This window comes from Oncorhynchus tshawytscha, linkage group LG06, assembly GCF_018296145.1.
Source record: "Oncorhynchus tshawytscha isolate Ot180627B linkage group LG06, Otsh_v2.0, whole genome shotgun sequence".
Classification (NCBI taxonomy): Eukaryota; Metazoa; Chordata; class Actinopteri; order Salmoniformes; family Salmonidae; genus Oncorhynchus; species Oncorhynchus tshawytscha.
Genome location: NC_056434.1, coordinates 65,686,465 through 65,707,186, shown reverse-complemented (window position 1 = coordinate 65,707,186; position 20,722 = coordinate 65,686,465). Strand labels below are relative to the sequence as shown.

The following is a 20,722-nucleotide window of genomic DNA, read 5'->3' as shown; positions in this document are numbered from 1 at the left end:
GTCCAGAGTATGACTGTGGCAGTGAGTAGGTCCGGAGACATGTTGGACAAAACCCACTGAGTCGATGATGGCTCCGAAAGCCTTCTGGAGTGGGTCTGTGGACTTTCCCATGTGAATATTAAAGTGACCAAAAATTTGAATATTATCTGCCATGACTACAAGGTCCGATAGGAATTCAGGGAACTCAGTGAGGAACGCTGTATATGGCTCAGGAGGCCTGTAAACAGTAGCTATTAAAAGTGATTAAGTAGGTTGCATAGATTTCATGACTAGAAGCTGAAAATACGATTATTTTTAATTTTTTTGTAAATTGAAATTTGCTATCATAAATGTTAGCAACACCTCCGCCTTTGCTGGATACGCGAGGGATATGGTCACTAGTGTAACCAGGAGGTGAGGCCTCATTTAACACAGTAAATTCATCAGGCTTAAGCCATGTTTCAGTCAGGCCAATCACATCAAGATTATGATCAGTAATTAGTTCATTGACTATAACTGCCTTGGAGGTGAGGGATCTAACATTAAGTAGCCCTATTTTGAGATGTAAGGTATCACTCTCTCTTTCAATAATGGCAGGAAGTCTTTATTCCAGTGAGATTGCTAAGGCGAACACCGACATGTTTAGTTTTGCCCATCCTTGGTCGAGGCACAGACACGGTCTCAATGGGGATAGCTGAACTGACTACACTGACTGCTAGTGGCAGATGCAACTAAGCTGGCAGGCTGGCTAACAAAAAAATAGAAAGAATTTAAGCAAAAAATATATTTATTTTTGCAAAAAAAGCAACATTAATTTAAACATACATCATCCTATTTCCTATGTGGTCAACACAATCCTTTGCTATGCTGTCAAACCCTGTCCAGATAAAGTGTCTGGAGTGAAGAAGTTCAAAGAAAAAAAGTAGAGCAAGGGAAAAACAAAAAATTATAAACGGTAATTAAAAGTAAAAACCGTCAGGTAAAAGTAAGGTTAGCAACAAAACGCACAGCGTCTGCAAGTTGTGACCGGAATGGGCTTTATTACATACATAAATACTCCTCAGTTTCATCAGTTGTCTGGGTGGTTGTTCTCAGTCGATCTCGCAGGTGAAGAAGCCGGATGTGGAGGTCGTGTGCTGGCGTGGTTACACATTGGAGGCGGCTTATGTTAATTTTAATGTTAATTTATCTGGCAACAGCTCTGTTGGACATTCCTGACGTCAGCATGCCAATTGCACACTACCTCAACTTGAGACATCTGTGGCATTATGTTGTGACAAAACTGCACATTTTAGTGTCCTTTTATTGTCCCTAGCACAAGGTGCACCTGTGTAATGATCATGCTGTTTCATCAGCTTCTTGATATGCCACACCTGTCAGGTGGATTGATTATATTGGCAAAGAGAAATAATCTTTTTAACTGTACTGCCACCTTTTAAGCTTTCTTAGCAACTTTCTGCTGGAGAGGAAATGTAGAAATATATTACCGTTTTACATTTCTTCCCCAATTTCATGGTATCCAATTGGTAGTTAGTCTTGTCTCATCGCTGCAACTCCCATACGGACTCGGGAGAGGTGAAGGTCGAGAGCCGTACGTCCTCCGAAACCCAACCAAGCCCCCCTGCTTCTTGACACAATGCCCACTTAACCCGGAAGCCAGGCCCACCAATGTGTCAGTGGAAACACCGTACACCTGCGACCGTGTCAGCTTGCACTGTGCCTGGCATGCCACAGGCGTCGCTAGTGCGCGATGGGACAAGGACATCCCTGCTGACCAAACCCTCCCCTAACCTGGACGATGCTGGGCCAATTGTATGCCATCCCTTAGGTCTCCCGGTCGTGGCCGGCTGCGACAGAGCCTGGACTCGAACCCAGAATCTCTAGTGGCACAGCTAGCACTGCGATGCAGTGCCTTAGACCACTGCGCACTCAGGAGGCCTGAAATGTATATTTTCTAACATGCTTTATGAAAACAGTAGAACATTCATTGAATTTGGCTGTTTTATTTTTTATTGTAGGCTACTTTTTCTTTATTAAGCCACTCACAATGTTTTTATTCTAACAAAAACAATTTGAACCCCTTTTTTCTCTGCAATTTTCGATCTTGACTCATCGCTGCAACTCCCCAACGAGCTCGGGAGAGGCGAAGGTGGAGCCATGCGTCCTCCAAAACATGACCTGCCTAGCCGCGCTCCTTAACACCCGCCAGCTTAACCCGGAAGCCAGCCGCACCAATGTGTTGGAGGAAACACCGTCCAACTGGCGCCGTAGGCAGGCTGCAGGCACCGGCCCGCCACAAGGAGTCGCTAGAGTGCAATGAGCTAAATAAAGCCCCATCTGCCAAACCCTCCCCTAACACGGACGATGCTGGGCCAATTGTGCGCAATCCTTTGGGGCCATGGCCGGTTGTGGAACAACCTGGGAATGAACCCAGGTCTGTAGTAACGACTATAGCACTGCGATGCAGTTCCTTTAGACCGCTGCGCCACTAGGGAGGCCAAAATAAATAAAAAATATGAAGATCTGAATGTGTGTCCTCTTCTGTCTTGTATAGAATTGCCTCTTGGTTTCTGTACATTTTTAATTCCCTCTCCTTAGGCTATGAGGCTCACAATAATCTTGTGGAATTTTATTCGATGTAACTCCTATCAGGAAGCGCTGAGACCTTTGACATGACGCTAAGGGCAGCTCTGCATTTCCGTCAGTGTCTGTCACTGACTGATGATTGTTTTCATTGCTGAGCCCTGTTGAGGAAATGCGTGAGTACACAGGAGATCTCTTGAACCCTGTCTGTGTTTCCACTTTTGACATATTCTGAGGTGAATGGGAGCTGATATGGTTGTAAAGGCCTTTGCTTTGTCACAAAGGTTGCGTTTTCACTAACTGGTCTTTTGACCAATAAGGTCAGCTCTGAAAAATATTTGATGTGAAAAGATCTGATGTGATTGGGTAAAAGACCAATTAGTGGAAAACATAATTGGGCTACCTGTAATCCTAGTCACACACTTCTGCACTTAAATATATTTGTTCACATGGATTTCTTGGTGCGAGTGCAAAAACAAAGCACATAATTTTAAGTACTATTACCATGCCAGGATTCTAGGTTGTCTTGTAAGTGCAAATTGAGTGAAACTGAAATGTATTGTTAATCAGGTGATTAAGATGATTAAGCTCTGGTATATCTCAACTCTCCTGGGACAGTGGTAACCACTTCATTAGATACTAGATGACAATTTTGCTTAATGTTTAAACACCCATTTTTTTAAATAAAAAAAATCATTAAATTCCACTTCAATTCATAATGCAGAATAATGGTTCTATTACGTATGTATGACCGCTAGAGCCGGGTGAATAAGTTTTATCTACTGCAGTCATATACCCTTGAAAGTGCCTCTGGTACGGCATGTTTTTTTATGTCTAGGGGAAACTACAGCTTTTTAAATGCCGACACGAAACCTTCTCTGGAGATGGTTTTACAGCGCCACTGAATGGGCATTTTACTTGTTTGTAAAATAAGGCTGCTTCTGAAGTGGGGCCGACATCCATCACTAGTTGACCAGAACTGTCAATCAAATAATCTTGAGCTACCTACGCGTAGCCTGCCTGCAGACCAGACCTAAAAAAGTACTTTGAAGGTCGTGAGATAATATTTAGTTGAAAGAAAACACATCTTCTGTTAGGATTTGGCTCCTACGATTCTGTATTTTTGGAATGGAGGAGACTGATTTAGTTCTGTACTTCTGAGAACACAAACACTCACATCTTTCATAGCAAGTTAGCAAAGGACTGAGGGAGAGGGGAGGGGCACAGTAGAAGCAGGCCGGCCACCAGGCAGACAGTTAGAACCGTGCACTAGGGCTGTCTATCGGCAATCAAACGCTGTATCTCGCAATGGAATGCTGTATTTTGCAATTAATTGGCTTGCAATGTCTCGCAACTGTCCCAAACCGGCTCGAAGTCTGTAACAAAAAGGAGACAACGTGGAGATTAGGAATAACAACAAAAATATATTTATTAACTGAGGTAATGTAAATACAATTAGCAATGGTATGTGTAATCAGTAGTGTACGTGAGTGGTTGCGTGCATAATTGTGTTGAAAGGTGGCAAAGCAAACAAACAAAACGGCCACACAAATGCCATAACCAAAATCTAACAGTGTGTCTGCATGGAGAGAGTCTCCTCAATGAATGGGGAAGAGGTGTAATTATCCCGGGACGAGGTGTGTCCCTCCCAGCTCCTCCCGACGAACATCCTAATAAGGGAAAGGAGCAAAGAGAGAATACGGCAGACCGAGTGGGAGGGCCGTCACACAACTTCAGTAAAGCAGGGCCAATCATCATTGAATAGGCTAGGATATTCTACATGCAACATTCTACATCTCGTAACATTAGCGTCGAAAAAGTGCAGGCGAGCCAGCTGCACTGTGATTTTAAATTGTGTGGGTGGGGGTGATGTTTTCTTAACGTTAAGGATCCCAATCTTATTTAAATATTCGCACCCCTAATACTAGGTGTCATGACAGACCAACCAGTGAAAGCTCAGAGGGGGAGAGAGCACGAGGGAGAGTGTGTCCACATAAAATAACAATGGTGCTTCTGTCTTCCCCCAGGGAGCCGTGCCTATGTGCTCCTGTCACTCAGCCAGCAGGACGGTATTGAGCAGCACATGGACTTTGACAATCGCTACACCCTCCTGGAGCTGTTTGCAGAGACCACCTCCTCTGAGGAGCATGGCATCTCTTTTGAGGGAATCCACCTCCCTCAGGTAGCTACCAAATCACATTCTATGTCTATGTACAGTACTTTTACTCACCAATGTGTTCCTACATGTACCCCTAGATCAGGGCACGCCAACCCTGTTCCTGGAGAGCTACTGCCCTGTAGGTTTTCACTCCAACCCTGTTCCTGGAGAGCTACTACCCTGTAGGTTTTCACTCCAACCCTGTTCCTGGAGAGCTACTGCCCTGTAGGTTTTCACTCCAACCCTGTTCCTGGAGAGCTACTGCCCTGTAGGTTTTCACTCCAACCATGTTCCTGGAGAGCTTCTGCCCTGTAGGTTTTTGCTCCAACCTGAATCTAACGCACTTGATTTGAATAATTAGCTGGTTGATAAGCTGAATCAGCTTATTTACAACTGGAGTTGGAGCGAAAACCAACTGGAGGGTAGCTGGGGGGTAGCTGTCCAGGAACTGGGTTGGAGAACCCTGTCCTAGATCAAACCAGTAAATTACCTATTGCTAAGATGGAATGTGACGTTTCCCGTGTGCTCCAGATCCCAGGGAAGCTACTGTTCTCCCTGGTGAAGCGGTACCTGTGTGTGACGTCCCTGATGGACAAGCTCAACACGGCAGGGGTGGAGTCAAGCTCTGACGCACCAGGCTCCTCCTCAGGGGCAGGCCACCAGCCAGAGAACCTACGTGTCCAGCGAGAGTTTGAGTTCACCATGGCCATGGCTAACCTAATCTCTGAGCTGGTTCACGTCATGGGCTGGGACCACAACCGGCAACCGCCACAGTCCAGCAGCCTGGCCCAGGGCAGGGCCTGCGGGGAGGACCAGGAGGACGTGCCGCCCCGCCGCATGCTGCGCTCCATATTCCAGCCCCGCTTCTCTGCCTCTGCCTTTCCTGTCTTTACCACCTCAAGCATGGCAGCCACAACACCACCCAAGAAGAAGACTGGCAGCGGCTTCAGGACACGCACAGACTTTGCCAGCCGCTCTGCTTACGTGGAATACGTGCAGGACAATCTGAAGAGTGGCATGTTGGTCCGTATGCTGGAGGACTATGAGGAAGTCAGCGCTGGTGATGAGGGGGACTTCCGCTACAGTAATGACGGCTCGCCACCAGTGCAGGTACAAAACATCCCACCTGGTATCAGCACACAGCTGGCTCCTGAGATCTGATTAAGGGTTTAGAGTGATGACGGAGTTACAAAAACTTTTATTAACAATATAAGCTCACATTTGCTTCAATGTGATTGGCTTATTGTGGTCTGCTTCTTTTTGTGGGCACAGGTGTACTGGAACTCCCTATCTCGGACCTACTGGGTGCACTGGCACATGGTTGAGATCATGGCCGCGGGCACCAGTGGACAGGGTGAGAAAGACGTCCAGGAGAAGGCCTCCTCCCTGACTGAGACCATCAAGCTAACGGCTGGTAAGAGGGGGTCACCTGCACCCACAGACTCGCACTTAAGTAAGTGACTTTCAACAATAGCGTGGCTCCGAAAGCATCAAGGCACATGAACTTTGAGCCCTAATGCACTTGCAGGTTATTCTGTAAACTCAACAAAATGCCCAAATATTGTTTTATTAGTAACTGTCTAATATTGTTGGTGTTGTGCTCCCTTGTATGTAGTGAGTCAGACATTCTTCTCCAAGCCTCCTGGTGGGCTGTACTCGTTGCCTTACCTGGCTGAGGGGCTGCATGCTGATGGCGCCACCCTGAGCCGGGCTGAGTGGTGGGAAGTGCTCTTCTTCATCAAGAAGCTGGAACCAAAGCAACAGCAGGAAATCAACAACATCCTACGTCAGAGCCTTGATGAACAGGCAAGTGTCCATCACTCCATCCTCCCCTCTGGCTTCAAATCCCTCACTCTCTAATCTAATCATTCTTCCTGTTCTTTTCATGACTCTCAGCGCCCATGCAAGTTGACTGTAGATTTAATGTTTTTTGACTTGCTTTGTCAGATGTCAGACGCAGATGAGGCCACTCTTATCCGGCTGTCGGTGCCAGGCGAGGTGGCCCGTAAGTTGCTCCACTACCTGAAGCAGACCCTGCAGAACTCGTGTCTGTGGGACCTGCTCTGCTCCCACTCCTTCTCTAAACACTACATGCGGCGTGGTGGGGGAGGCCTGGAGGATGACGAGCTGCTGCCCGACGGCTGCCCGGGCTCTTCTGGCCTGGGAGGAGGACAGGGCACCTCTTCATCTGCTGGCACTGCTTCCTCCTCCTCTGTCATGGGCTCATTTTCTAAGAAGCCTAAGAAGGAGAGTCCTACAGACTATATCTCTGACACCGAGTCTGAATTGCCCATGGAAGAGTCTAACTACTCAGAAGACCTGGAGGAGAAGATGAAAGGTGTGGCAGTCAGTGTGTTTGAACTTTGTTTGTTTTTTCAGTTGGAAAACTACCTCTAGCTGTAACCAACTCCTTTTTTCCATTGAAAGACAAGTGAAACCATTTTTGTTGTTGTAGCAAAACATTTTGCAATGTGAAAATGAAAACGAGTGTTTATTTGACAAATTCAGGTAGATCCCTCCCAATTTCAGTCCATTTGCTTCCGTTTGGTTCCTAGTGAATACACCCCAGGATACAGGATGATTTACTTCATGACAGCCATTCTTACTCTAACATGCTTTGCCTTGTGTTTTCCCCACCAGTGTTCAACAACTCCAAGGTGCAGGGCAAGAAGACGGCCCTGGAGAAGCTTGGGGAGGTGGTGGACATCATGAAGAAGAGTGTCTCAGATCCAGTCCAGCAGCTGGCTGGGATCAAGTTTATCACCAAGGTCCTAGAGGACGAGGGGCCTCAGGAAAGGAGCACCCTCAGGACAGATGCTGTCCAGACCATCCGGTAAGGCTGCTGCCTGCACACTTCCTCTCTTATAGGGTCACATTTGACATTTGTGTCCTCCCAACACGATCTTTGACTTTTCTCTGCCCCCCACAGGGATAAAGTCCTGAAGCTTGTGGTCGACATGCTGTGTGGGCAGCCCAAGGAGAATGTGGTCAGCACCCTGCGTCTCACCCGCACCCTCATGGTCAAGTACGAGTGGAGGGTCTCCTTTGCCACGGAGGGGGGCGTCAAAGCCATCCTCTCTTGTATGCAGGAATACCCCACTGTTCCACAGATCCAGCAAGTTGCCCTGGCGGTGAGTTCCCAATCACTTTGTTGTGAGTTGTTTTTACTCCCGCCAGTTATGTAATCTAGCTAGATTTCTTACGCAGTTTTAGGGGATGACAAGTAATGAGAACTCTATAGCTGTAAAGTAGAAACTTTCTATCATGTTTCTGTCCACGATTGATTTCTTCCCTCCGCTCTAGACTCTGATGGTCGTCACAGGCGCCAGTAAGTATAACCTTAGCAGCATGAGCAGCTGCTGTCTTCCTCTTTCTGAGTCTGCCACACCCATGATGCTCGGAGTCTTTGCCAGTATTGGCTCTGCCACCCCCGAGGGCTCCAAGGGACTGCTGGCTGCCATCCCTGCTGCCATTGAACTGATGCTCAACACACCTGGGTATGTCATTTGCACCTCGACCGGCTCTCAAAGGGAATGTTAACATGCCCAACTCCTATAATGAGACTGCTTTTGTTACAGTAGAGGCTAAGGGATATCTGCTCTCTCTCTCCTACCAGGTGTATGTTGTCGGTAAGGAACGGTCTGTTGGTGATCATCATGCTGATCTCTAGTAGTAAGAGCCTGGCGGAGCAGCTGGTGGCCTGTGATGTCAGCACCGTGCTCAAGAAGTGCCTCGCGGCATCGCGGCCAGAGAAATGGCTGGCCATCATCGCCCTCAACCACATCTCCATGGACCACAAGCTGGAGAAAAAAGGTGCGATTTCACTGCTCATCTGAACACACTCCTCAATAAGTGCTGAGTTACGGTTATGTATAGGCGTGCTACTAGCCTGCTAGGAACATGAGCTTTTTCTGCCACGCCTCTTGTATTACTATGATAGTTCCTTCTAACAATAAATAACAAAGAAAATATGGCATCCCTTTCTTATGGGCTTATGTCCCAATGTGGACAACAGGGTTTTTTCGGGATCAAAATTGGGTTTAGGTGTTGGTTGTGGTGGGGGCATGGCCATTTTAGAGGCTCTCCTGTTGGCCACAGTAATACAATTTTGCTGTTTTAAAGCCAATTTCATGCAATTCTACACATTTTGCCATGAGACAGAGAAATTTGCTGTAAAATACAATTTCCTGCAATTCTACACCTTGCCATGAGGCTGAGAGGAAAATGTGCAGTTTTAAAGCAAATTTCCTGCAATTCTACACTTTTTGCCATGGCTATCAGAGTGACTCAAACATTAAAGCAAAATCAAAGGGGCCCTATGCCATGACAAAAATACTACAATTTGGGATTCTCTCTGACTGTCTAGCTTTTATTTTGGTGATTTTCCTGGAGAGAAGTGGCTTCTTTGCTTCCCTTCTTGACACCAGACCATCCTCCAAAAGTCTTTGCATCACTGTGCGTGCAGATTAGAGGTCGACCGATTAATCGGAATGGTCGATTTATTAGGGCCGATTTCAAGTTCTCATAACAATCGGAAATCGCTATTTTTGGGCGCCGATTTCCGATTATTATTTTTTTGTATACCTTTTATTTAACTAGGCAAGTCTGTTAAGAACACATTCTTATTTTCAATGACTGCCTAGGAACTGTGGGTTAACTGCCTTGTTCAGGGGCAGAACGACAGATTTTCACCTTGTCAGCTCAGGGGTCCAATCTTGCAACCGCACAGTTAGTCCAACGCTCTAACCATTGCACTCCACGAGTAGCCTGCCTGTTACGCGAATGCAGTAGAAGACAAGGTAAATAGCTAGCTAGCATTAAACTTATAAAAAACAATAAATCATAATCACTAGTTATAACTACTAATCCAGTTTAGTAGGCAATATTAACCAGGTGAAATTGTGTCATTTCTCTTGTGTTCAGTGCACGCAGAGGCAGGGTATATGCAACAGTTTGGGCTGCCTGGCTCATTGCAAACTAATTTGCCAGAATTTTACATAATTATGAGATACATTGAAGGTTGTGCAATGTAACAAGAATATTTAGACTTAGGGATGCCACCCATTAGATAAAATACCGAACGGTTCCGTATTTCACTGAAATAATAAACGTTTTTTTTCCGAAATGATAGTTTCCGGATTCGATCATATTACTGACCAAAGGCTCGTATTTCTGTGCGTTATTACGTTATAATTAAGTCTGATTTGACAGAGCAGTCTGACTGAGCAGCAGCAGGCCCGTAATCATTAATTCAAACAGCACTTTCGTGCGTTTTGCCAGCAGCTCTTCGCAAGCACAGCGCTGTTTATGACTTCATGCCTATCAGCCTAATGGCTGGTGTAACAGATGTGAAATGGCTAGCTCGTTAGCTGGGTGTGCGCTAATTATTCCCCTTGCGCTGCAAGGGCCGCGACTTTTGTGGAGCGATGGGTAACGATGCTTCGAAGGTGGCTGTTGTCGATGTGTTCCTGGTTCGAGCAAGGAGGGGGACGGAAGCTATACTGTTACACCGGCAATACTATAGTGCCTATAAGAACATCCAATAGTCAAAGGTATATGAAATACAAATGGTATAGAGAGAAATAGTCCTATAAATACTACATTAACAACAACCTAAAACGTCTTACCTTGGAATATTGAAGTCTCATGTTAAAAGGAACCACCAACTTTCATATGTTCTCATGTTCTGAGCAAGGAACTGAAACGTTAGCTTTTTTACATGGCACATATTTTACATGGCACACATTTTTACATGGCACATATTACTTTCTTCTCCAACACTTTGTTTTTGCATTATTTAAACCAAATTGAACATTTTTCATTATTTATTTGAGGCTAAATTGATTTTATTGATGTTTTATATTAAGTTAAAATTAGTGTTTATTCAGTATTGTTGTAATTGTCATTATTACAAATTTAAAAAATTGCCCAATTTTTAATCGGTATCGATTAAATCGGTATCAGTATCGGCGTTGAAAATTCATAATCGGTCGACCTCTAGTGCAGATGTACTCACACCTGCCTGCTGCCATTCCTGAGCAAGCTCTGTACTGGTGGTGCCACGAACCCACAGCTGAATCAACTTTAGGAGATAGTCCTGGCGCTTGCTGGACTTTCTTAGGCGCCCTGAATCCTTCTTCACAACAATTGAACCGCTCTCCTTGAAGTTCTTGATGATCCGATAAATGGTTGATTTAGGTGCAATCTTACTGGCAGCAATATCCTTGCCTGTGAAGCCGTTTTTGTGCAAAGCAATGATGACGGCACGTGTTTCCTTGCAGGTAACCATGGTTGACAGAGGAAGAACAATGATTCCAAGCACCACCCTACTTTTGAAGCTTCCAGTCTGTTGTTCAAACTCAATCAGCGTGACAGAGTGATCTCCAGCCTTGTCCTCGTCAATACTCACACCTGTGTTAACGAGAGAATCACTGACATGTCAGCTGGTCCTTTTGTGGCAGGGCTGAAATTCTGTGGAAATGTTTTTTGGGGATTCAGTTCATTTGCATGGCAAAGAGGGACTTTGCAATTAATTTCAATTCATCTGATCACTCTTCATAACATTCTGGAATATATGCAAATTGCCATCATACAAACTGAGGCAGCAGACTTTGGAAATTAATATTTGTGTCATTCTCAACTTTTGGCCACGACTGTACATACTTTAAGTTTACACTGAATGTTTTTCCATTATTTTCAATTTTCTTAAGTTATTTGTGGCCCATAAAAACACTTAGGTGGGCCGCCCAGTACTTTTCTATGCACAACCCTGGACAAAGACGATGAAGTAAGTTCTGTTCTGAATATGTCCCCTCAGAGTTGATGGAGGAGTTGGACTTCAAGGATGCGGAGCTAAAGATGCTGGTGGTGAGCCTGAAAGAGATGACAGCCAACAAGGAGGTGATCCTGACCCTGGAGCAGCTGCTCTGTGACAACTCCTCCCAGCTAGAGGAAGAGTGCAACCAGGTGACCCGTAGCCGAGAGACCTACCAGGACCTGGTGCGCCTCATGGACCAGCACCGGGCTGACCGGGCCACACAGCTCTCCATCCTCAGGTGAGACGGCGCTTTTTCGAAACTGTAACATGAAAAATGGTTCGGTACTAGAATTTGTTACTTTCGGTACTTCTGTAAAGTGTGTCTCACATCATATACGGATTGAGTCTATCTAGTAATTTGTCTGAATCTTCTTAAGGGAGCAGAATAAGAGAGAAGAGAGAGAATGCCGACAGCATGGCTTCTTCAAACAAAAACAGTACCTCCACACCTGTAGCTTGTTGACAAAATTGGCTGCAGCACGTAACTATTCGAATGCTTTGATTACAGAGCAGATGAGACAGCCCACCAAAACAACTAAGCAAAAGGTGTTACAAATCAGTGCGGTACAAGGGAGCTTTATTTCCAAAACGACATAAAAAAACTATTTTACAGATAACATTTGCATTGTAACGTTGTACTTATTCTACGAAATTAGATTTTTTTTGGAGTGACAATGACATGAACATGTATTCAACAAGGCATTCATGTTAACATTATAATATGATCACACAACCCAAAAGTAATGTGAAATGCGCTCATAGCTTGACAGCAATATACAGTGCCTTGCGAAAGTATTCGGCCCCCTTGAACTTTGCGACATTTTGCCACATTTCAGGCTTCAAACAAAGATATAAAACTGTATTTTTTTGTGAAGATTCAACAAGTGGGACACAATCATGAAGTGGAACGACATTTATTGGATATTTCAAACTTTTTTAACAAATCAAAAACTGAAAAATTGGGCGTGCAAAATTATTCAGCCCCCTTAAGTTAACACTTTGTAGCTCCACCTTTTGCTGCGATTACAGCTGTAAGTCGCTTGGGGTATGTCTATCAGTTTTGCACATCGAGAGACTGACATTTTTTCCCATTCCTTATTGCAAAACAGCTCGAGCTCAGTGAGGTTGGATGGAGAGCATTTGTGAACAGCAGTTTTCAGTTCTTTCCACAGATTCGATTGGATTCAGGTCTGGACTTTGACTTGGCCATTCTAACACCTGGATATGTTTATTTTTGAACCATTCCATTGTAGATTTTGCTTTATGTTTTGGATCATTGTCTTGTTGGAAGACAAATCTCCGTCCCAGTCTCAGGTCTTTTGCAGACTCCATCAGGTTTTCTTCCAGAATGGTCCTGTATTTGGCTCCATCCATCTTCCCATCAATTTTAACCATCTTCCCTGTCCCTGCTAAAGAAAAGCAGGCCCAAACCATGATGCTGCCACCACCATGTTTGACAGTGGGGATGGTGTGTTCAGGGTGATGAGCTGTGTTGCTTTTACGCCAAACATAACGTTTTGCATTGTTGCATTGCCAAAAAGTTCAATATTGGTTTCATCTGACCAGAGCACCATCTTCCACATGTTTGTGTCTCCCAGGTGGCTTGTGGCAAACTTTAAACGACACTTTTTATGGATATCTTTAACCTGTTGCGTCGAGCCATCCCGGATCCGGGATCGTGAATACAGCCTCAAGCTCATTACCATAACGCAACGTTAACTATTCATGAAAATCGCAAATGAAATGAAATTAATATGCTAGCTCTCAAGCTTAGCCTTTTGTTAACAACACTGTCATCTCAGATTTTCAAAATATGCTTCTCAACCATTGCAAAATAAGCATTTGTGTAACAGCTAGCGCACCTAGCGTAGTATTTAGCGTTAGCATTAGCAGGCAACCTCTTCACAAAAACCAGAAAATCATTACCTTTGAAGAACTTCAGATGTTTTCAATGAGGAGACTCTCAGTTAGATAGCAAATGCTCAGTTTTTCCTGAAAGATGATTTGTTTAGGAGAAATTGCTCCGTTTGGTGCGTCACGTTTGGCTACCAAAAAAAAAACATTCAGTATTCAAAACGTCGAACTTTTTTCCAAATTAACTCCATAATATCGACTGAAACATGGCAAACGTTGTTTAGGACCAATCCTCAAGGTGTTTTTCACATATCTCTTCATGATATATCGTTCGTTGAAAGCCTCCTCTCTCCTCTCAATCAGTGGATGACTGCGTGCAGCTTGTAGATTACGCACCAATTTACACAAAGGACACTGGGCGGACCCGTGGTAAATGTAGTCTCTTATGGCCAATCTTCCAATGATATGCCTACAAATACGTCACAATGCTGCAGACACCTTGGAGAAACGATAGGAAGGGCAGGCTCATTCCCGGCGCATTCACAGCCATATAAGGAGACAATAGAAAACAGAGCTTCGAAAATTCTGCCCATTTCCTGGTTAAAGTATCATCTTGGTTTCGCCTGTAGCATGAGTTCTGTGGCACTCACAGATAATATCTTTGCAGTTTTGGAAACCTTAGTGTTTTCTTTCCAAAGCTGCCAATTATATGCATAGTCGCATCTTTTCGTGACAAAATATTGCGCTTAAAATGGGCACTTTTTTATCCAAATTAAAAGAGCGCCCCCTATATCCAAGAAGTTAAGAAATGGCTTTCTTCTTGCCACTCTTCCATAAAGGCCAGATTTGTGCAATATACGACTGATTGTTGTCCTATGGACAGAGTCTCCCACCTCAGCTGTAGATCTCTGCAGTTCATCCAGAGTGATCATGGGCCTCTTGGCTGCATCTCTGATCAGTCTTCTCCTTGTATGAGCTGAAAGTTTAGAGGGACGGCCAGGTCTTGGTAGATTTGCAGTGGTCTGATACTCCTTCCATTTCAATATTATCGCTTGCACAGTGCTCCTTGGGATGTTTAAAGCTTGGGAAATCTTTTGTATCCAAATCCGGCTTTAAACTTCTTCACAACATTATCTCGGACCTGCCTGGTGTGTTCCTTGTTCTTCATGATGCTCTCTGCGCTTTTAACGGACCTCTGAGACTATCACAGTGCAGGTGCATTTATACGGAGACTTGATTACACACAGGTGGATTGTATTTATCATCATTAGTCATTTAGGTCAACATTGGATCATTCAGAGATCCTCACTGAACTTCTGGAGAGAGTTTGCTGCACTGAAAGTAAAGGGGCTGAATCATTTTGCACGCCCAATTTTTCAGTTTTTGATTTGTTAAAAAAGTTTGAAATATCCAATAAATGTCGTTCCACTTCATGATTGTGTCCCACTTGTTGTTGATTCTTCACAAAAAAATACAGTTTTATATCTTTATGTTTGAAGCCTGAAATGTGGCAAAAGGTCGCAAAGTTCAAGGGGGCCGAATACTTTCGCAAGGCACTGTATTTACACTACTTAGAGTTTCTGGGCTTGCTACTAGCAGTAGCCACTAGCCAGCTAACAGCCCTGGGGGGTGCATTGCACCCTGGGAAGTGAAATGCAATCTGGGAACTGTAGTATGCTGTGTGAAATCTATTGTATTTCTATGGTGTGTAGACTTGCAATATACAAGCTTCAGAAGTTAGCTTGTGTTTTTGTCATTTTGGAACTTAACTATTTAATTCATTAAATTATTTAGCTATAATGAATCAGTCTGTCATTTGACCCAATATTATGCCCATAGATGAGCAAATTAACCCTGACATGTATCACATTTAATTTTTAAAAGTTTAGATGAAATTGTGTATTGTCTGCTCTGAGTCTCTATGGTTTTGCGTAAGGAAATTGAAGGTATTCTTCTGTTCTTTAATATGGTGTTTTATTTTTGAAAGAAATTGAGTATACACTGGACAAAAGTATAATCGCAACATGTAAAGTGTTGGTTTAATGAGTTGAAAAAAAGTCCTATACATTTTATTATGCACAGAAAGCTTATTTCTTTCAAATTTCCAGCACAAATGTGTTTATTTCCCTGTTAGTGAGCATTTCTCCTTTGCTAAGATAATCCATCTACTTTACAGGTGTGGCATATCAAGAAGCTGATTAAACAAGCATGATCATTAGGCCACTTTAAAATGTCCAGTTTTGTCACAGAACATAATGCCACAGATGTCTCAAGTTTTGAGGAAGCGTGCAATTGGCATGCAGACTGCAGGAATGTCCACCAGAGCTGTTGACAGAGAATTGAACATTGATTTCTCTACCGTAACTTCGCTTTAGAGAATTTGGCAGTATGTCCAACCGGCCTCTCACCCACGTGTACCCATGCCAGCCCAGGACCTTGACATCCAACTTCTACACCTGTGGGATTGTCTGAGGGGGTGGAGTTCTGAGGAGCATTTCTGTCTGTAATAAAGCCCTTTTGTGGCAAACTCATTCTTATTGGCTGGGCCTGGATCCCTACCCTTGGCTGTGCCCCTGCCTTGTCATGTAAAATCCATAGATTAGTGCCTAATGAATTTATTTCAATTGACTGATTTACTTATGTACTGTAATTTAGTAAAATCTTTGAAATTGTTGCATGTAGCGTTTTATTTTTGTTCAGTATAGAATAGAAATTCTATTTTATTTGCTCTACCAGTAATCAAACTGTTGTTCAATGTTTAAAAAAATCTAAAGCCCAGTGGTTATTCTGTGACTAACTACAACACTTTATTTTTTTTCTCTCCATAGTATAGTTTCGGTATCGAGTATCATGATGCTTAACCTGGTATCGATGTAAAATATCTGGTATCGTGACAAGACACTAACTACAGGGTTTACTTGTTGGAATGCCATGTCAGTGCCTAGATCCTGTCATCAATACTGTGTAATGAACCTCAAAGGACCGTAGGTTATGTGCAGTGCCTACGGAAAGTATTCAGACCCCTTTTCCACATTTTGTTACCTTAAAGCCTTATTCGAAAACGGATTTTAAAAAATGAATCTTCAATCTACACACACTGACAAAGCAAAAACAGGTTTTCAGAAATGTTTGCAAATGTAATAATAATAAAAAATTTAAAAAATCATTTCAGACCCTTTACTCAGTCTTACAAGCTTGGCACACCTGTATTTGGGGAGTTTCTCCCATTCTTCTCTGCAGATCCTCAAGTTCTGTCAGGTTGGATTGGGATCATTATTGCACAGCTATTTCTCGGTCTTTCCATAGATGTTAGATCGGGTTCAAGTCCGGGCTCTGGCTGGGCCACTCAAGGACATTTGGACGCTTGTCCCGAAACCATTCCTGCTTTGTTGGCTGTGTGCTTAGGGGTGTCTTCCTGTTGAAAGGTGAACCTTTGCCTCAGTCTGAGGTCCTGAGGGCTCTCTGTACTTTGCTCTGTTCATCTTTGCCACAATCCTGACTAGTCTCCTAGTCCCTGCCTCTGAAAACATCCCCACAGCATGATGCTGCCACCGCCATCCTTCACCGTAAGGATGGTGCCAGGTTTCCTCCAGACGTGACTTTGGCATTCAGGCCAGAGAGTTCAATCTTGATTTCGTCAGACCAGAGAATCTTGTTTCTCATGGTCTGCGAGTCTTTTTAGGTGCCTTTTGACAAACTAAACGGGTTGTCATGTCACTGAGGAGTGACTTCTGCATGGTCACTCTACCATAAAGTCCTGATTGGTGGTGTGCTGCAGAGATGGTTGTCCTTCAGGAAGGTTCTCCATTCTCCACAGAGGAATTCTTTTTAGGGACCTTCAATGCTGTAGACATTTTTTTGGAACCCTTCCCCAGATCTGTGCCCTGACAAAATCCTGTCTTGGAGCTCTATGGACAATTCCTTTGACCTCATGGCTTGGTGTTTGCTCTAATATGCACTGTCAACTGTGGGACATTTTTTATAGACCGGTGTGTGCTTTTCCAAATCATGTCCAGTCAATTGAATTTACCACCGGTGGACTCCAATCTAGTTGTAGCAACATCTGTATGATGATCAATGGAAACAGGATACACCTGAGCTCAATTTCGAGTCTCATAGCAAAGGGGCTGAATACTTATGTAAATAAGCAAAAAATTACATTTGCAAAAATGTCAACCTGGTTTTGCTTTGTTAATGTGTGTAGATTGCTGAGGAAATTATTTTATTTAATCAAATTTAGAATAATGCTGTAACATAACAAAATGTGGAAAAACTCAAGGGGTCTGAATACTTTCCGAATGGCACTGTATATATGCAATGCATGTATTGTGTCAGGTGGTTACAGTTGTGGCTGTTTTTATATTATCTCCTGTAGAATATTGAACAAGGTCTTGGACAATTACCAGGAGGATCTGCTTCCATGGCATGAGAGCATAGAACCATGCTTGTCTTCTATGACCACATTCATCAATGACCGTGAGGTAAGAAAGATCTTCCCACATGTGGCTGATGGCACCTTAATTGGGGAGGACTGGCTCATAGTAATGACTCAAATGGAATGGTATCAAACATATGGTTTCAATGTGTTTGATTTCAATCCATTCCAGCCATTATTTTGACCTGCCCTCACCAGCCTCCTGTGGATCCTCCATGATTATAAACGCATAGCTATAATCCTGTGTTTCTATTTTAGCTAATGGTCATGACGCAAGTTTTTTTCTCTCTTTTTTCCCCCTAGGTTGTCCAGCAGCTCATCCGCTTCCTGTATCGCCTGGCCTCTCTGAACAAAGACTATGCCGTGGTGATGTGTCGTCTGGGCACAAAGGAAGCCCTGGTCAAGGCGCTGGACAAGCACAGTGTCAACCTGCTTATGGTCACAGAGCTGCGGGACTTAATCACAGACTGTGATAAGTACGCCAATCTCTACAAGAAAATGACCACCAGTGTTCTGGCTGGTTGCATACAGGTTTAGTACAAGTGCTACTATCTAACTATTCAGCAGTTATATTTTAACTCCACATTGTTTTTTTTCCACAGCTAAACCTATTGTTCTTTAATTAAAAATAAAATAATAATTACCTTGACATGGTCAAATAACTCAAGCATAGATTGGTAACTTTTGAGTAACTTTGTTAAAAAGAATGGCATCGATTCACTATAGGTGGCGCTGTCATGATCATTCACTTAAATCATCATATCCACCACCCCTTTTGACCTAGTGACTTGAAACGTTGTGTTTAGTTGTCAAATTTGCCTCAAGGACCCATAAGGTCCATTAGTATAGATTTCCCTCCATCTTTGACATTTGCAAGATGTGATAGCATGCTAAAATATGAACCATATAACCAAAAAACGCAATTTGGGATGTAGGCCCATGGTACAGTTGATGTCAGAAGTTTACATACACTTAGGTTGGAGTCATTAAACTAGTTTTTCAACCACTCCACAAATTTCTTGTTAACAAACTATAGTTTTGGCAAGTCGTTAGGACATCTACTTTGTGCATGACACAAGTAAGTTTGCCAACAATTGTTTACAGACAGGTTATTTCACTTATAACTCACTGTATCACAATTTCAGTGGGTCAGAAGTTTACATACACTTAATTGACTGTGCCTTTTTAAACAGCTTGGAAAATGTCATAAAATTGTCATGGCTTTAGAAGCATCTGTTAGGCTAATTGACATCATTTGAGTCAATTAGATGTGTACCTGTGGATGTATTTCAAGGCCTACCTTCAAACTCACCGCCTCTTTGCTTGACATCATGGGAAAATCAAAAGAAATCAGCCAAGACCTCAGAAAAGCAATTGTAGACCTCCACAAGTCAATTTCATCTTTGGGCGTAGTTTCCTTTCGCCTGAAGGTACCACGTTCATCTGTACAAAAAATGGGACCACGTAGCTGTCATACCGCTCAGGAAGGAGACATGTTCTGTCTCCTAGAGATGAATGTACTTTGGTGTGAAAATCCCAGAACAACAGCAAAGGACCATGTGAAGATGTTGGAGGAAACGGGTACAAAAGTATCTATATCCACAGTAAAACGAGTCCTAAATCGACATAACCTGAAAGGCCGCTCAGCAAGGAATTAATTTTATTTATTTCACCTTTATTTAACCAGGTAGGCAAGTTGAGAACAAGTTCTCATTTACAATTGCGACCTGGCCAAGATAAAGCAAAGCAGTTCGACACATACAACAACACAGAGTTACACATGGAGTAAAACAAACAGTCAATAATACAGTAGAAAAATAAGTCTATATACAATGTGAGCAAATGAGGTGAGATAAGGGAGGTAAAAGGCAACAAAAAAGGCCATGGTGGCGAAGTAAATACAATATAGCAAGTAAAACACTGGAATGGTAGATTTGCAGTGGAAGAATGTGCAAAGTAGAAATAGAAATAATGGGGTGCAAAATAAATAAATAAATACAGTAGGGTAAGAGGTAGTTGTTTGGGCTAAATTATAGATGTGCTATGTACCGATGCAGTTATCTGTGAGCTGCTCTGACAGCTGGTGCTTAAAGCTAGTGAGGGAGATAAGGGTTTCCAGTTTGAGAATTTAGTAGTTCGTTCCAGTCATTGGCAGCAGAGACCTGGAAGGAGAGGCGGCCAAAGGAAGAATTGGTTTTGGGGGTGACCAGAGAGATATACCTGCTGGAGCGCGTGCTACAGGTGGGTGCTGTTATGGTGACCAGCGAGCTGAGATAAGGGGGGACTTTACCTAGTAGGGTCTTGTAGATGACCTGGAGCCAGTGGGTTTGGCGACGAGTATGGTTGACGAGCATGCATTTAGTTTTACTTGTATTTAAGAGCAATTGGAGGCCACGGAAAGAGAGTTGTATGGCATTGAAGCTCGTCTGGAGGGTTGTTAACACAGTGTCCAAAGAAGGGCCAGAAGTATACAAAATGGTGTCGTCTGCGTAGAGGTGGATCAGAGACTCACCAGCAGCAAGAGCGACATCATTGATGTATACAGAGAAGAGAGTCGGTCCAAGAATTGTACCCTGTGGCACCCCCATAGAGACTGCCAGAGGCCCAGGCAACAGGCCCTCTGATTTGACACTGAAATCAATCAGAGAAGTAGTTGGTGAACCAGGCGAGGCAATCATTTAAGAAACCAAGGCTGTCTAGTCTGCCGATGTGGAGATTGACAGAGTCAAAAGCCTTGGCCAGATCAATGAATACGGCTCCACAGTAATGTTTCTTAACGATGGCGGTTAAGATATCATTTAGGACCTTGAGCGTGGCTGAGGTGCACCCATGACCAGCTCTGAAACCAGATTACATAGCGGAGAAGGTATGGTGGGATTCGAAATGGTCGTTAATC

At 43.5% G+C, this 20,722-nt stretch overlaps 1 protein-coding gene across 6 annotated transcripts in view; it reads left to right on the top strand.

Moving 5' to 3' along the window:
* The window catches only part of LOC112252902 (cullin-9-like), a 75,614-nt gene that overhangs the window by 9,509 nt on the left and 45,383 nt on the right, over positions 1–20,722 (top strand). For 5 of the 6 annotated variants that reach the window (XM_042323519.1, XM_042323521.1, XM_042323518.1 and 2 more), the window contains exons 3-14: positions 4,590–4,744; positions 5,252–5,830; positions 5,993–6,173; positions 6,336–6,526; positions 6,668–7,058; positions 7,361–7,553; positions 7,650–7,851; positions 8,024–8,217; positions 8,337–8,533; positions 11,538–11,775; positions 17,767–17,872; positions 18,130–18,357. In XM_042323519.1, coding sequence (XP_042179453.1) covers positions 4,590–4,744; positions 5,252–5,830; positions 5,993–6,173; positions 6,336–6,526; positions 6,668–7,058; positions 7,361–7,553; positions 7,650–7,851; positions 8,024–8,217; positions 8,337–8,533; positions 11,538–11,775; positions 17,767–17,872; positions 18,130–18,357 — 2,855 coding nt within the window. The remainder of the gene's footprint in view (positions 1–4,589; positions 4,745–5,251; positions 5,831–5,992; positions 6,174–6,335; positions 6,527–6,667; positions 7,059–7,360; positions 7,554–7,649; positions 7,852–8,023; positions 8,218–8,336; positions 8,534–11,537; positions 11,776–17,766; positions 17,873–18,129; positions 18,358–20,722) is intronic. The other variant, XM_024424595.2, reaches the window with a different exon arrangement.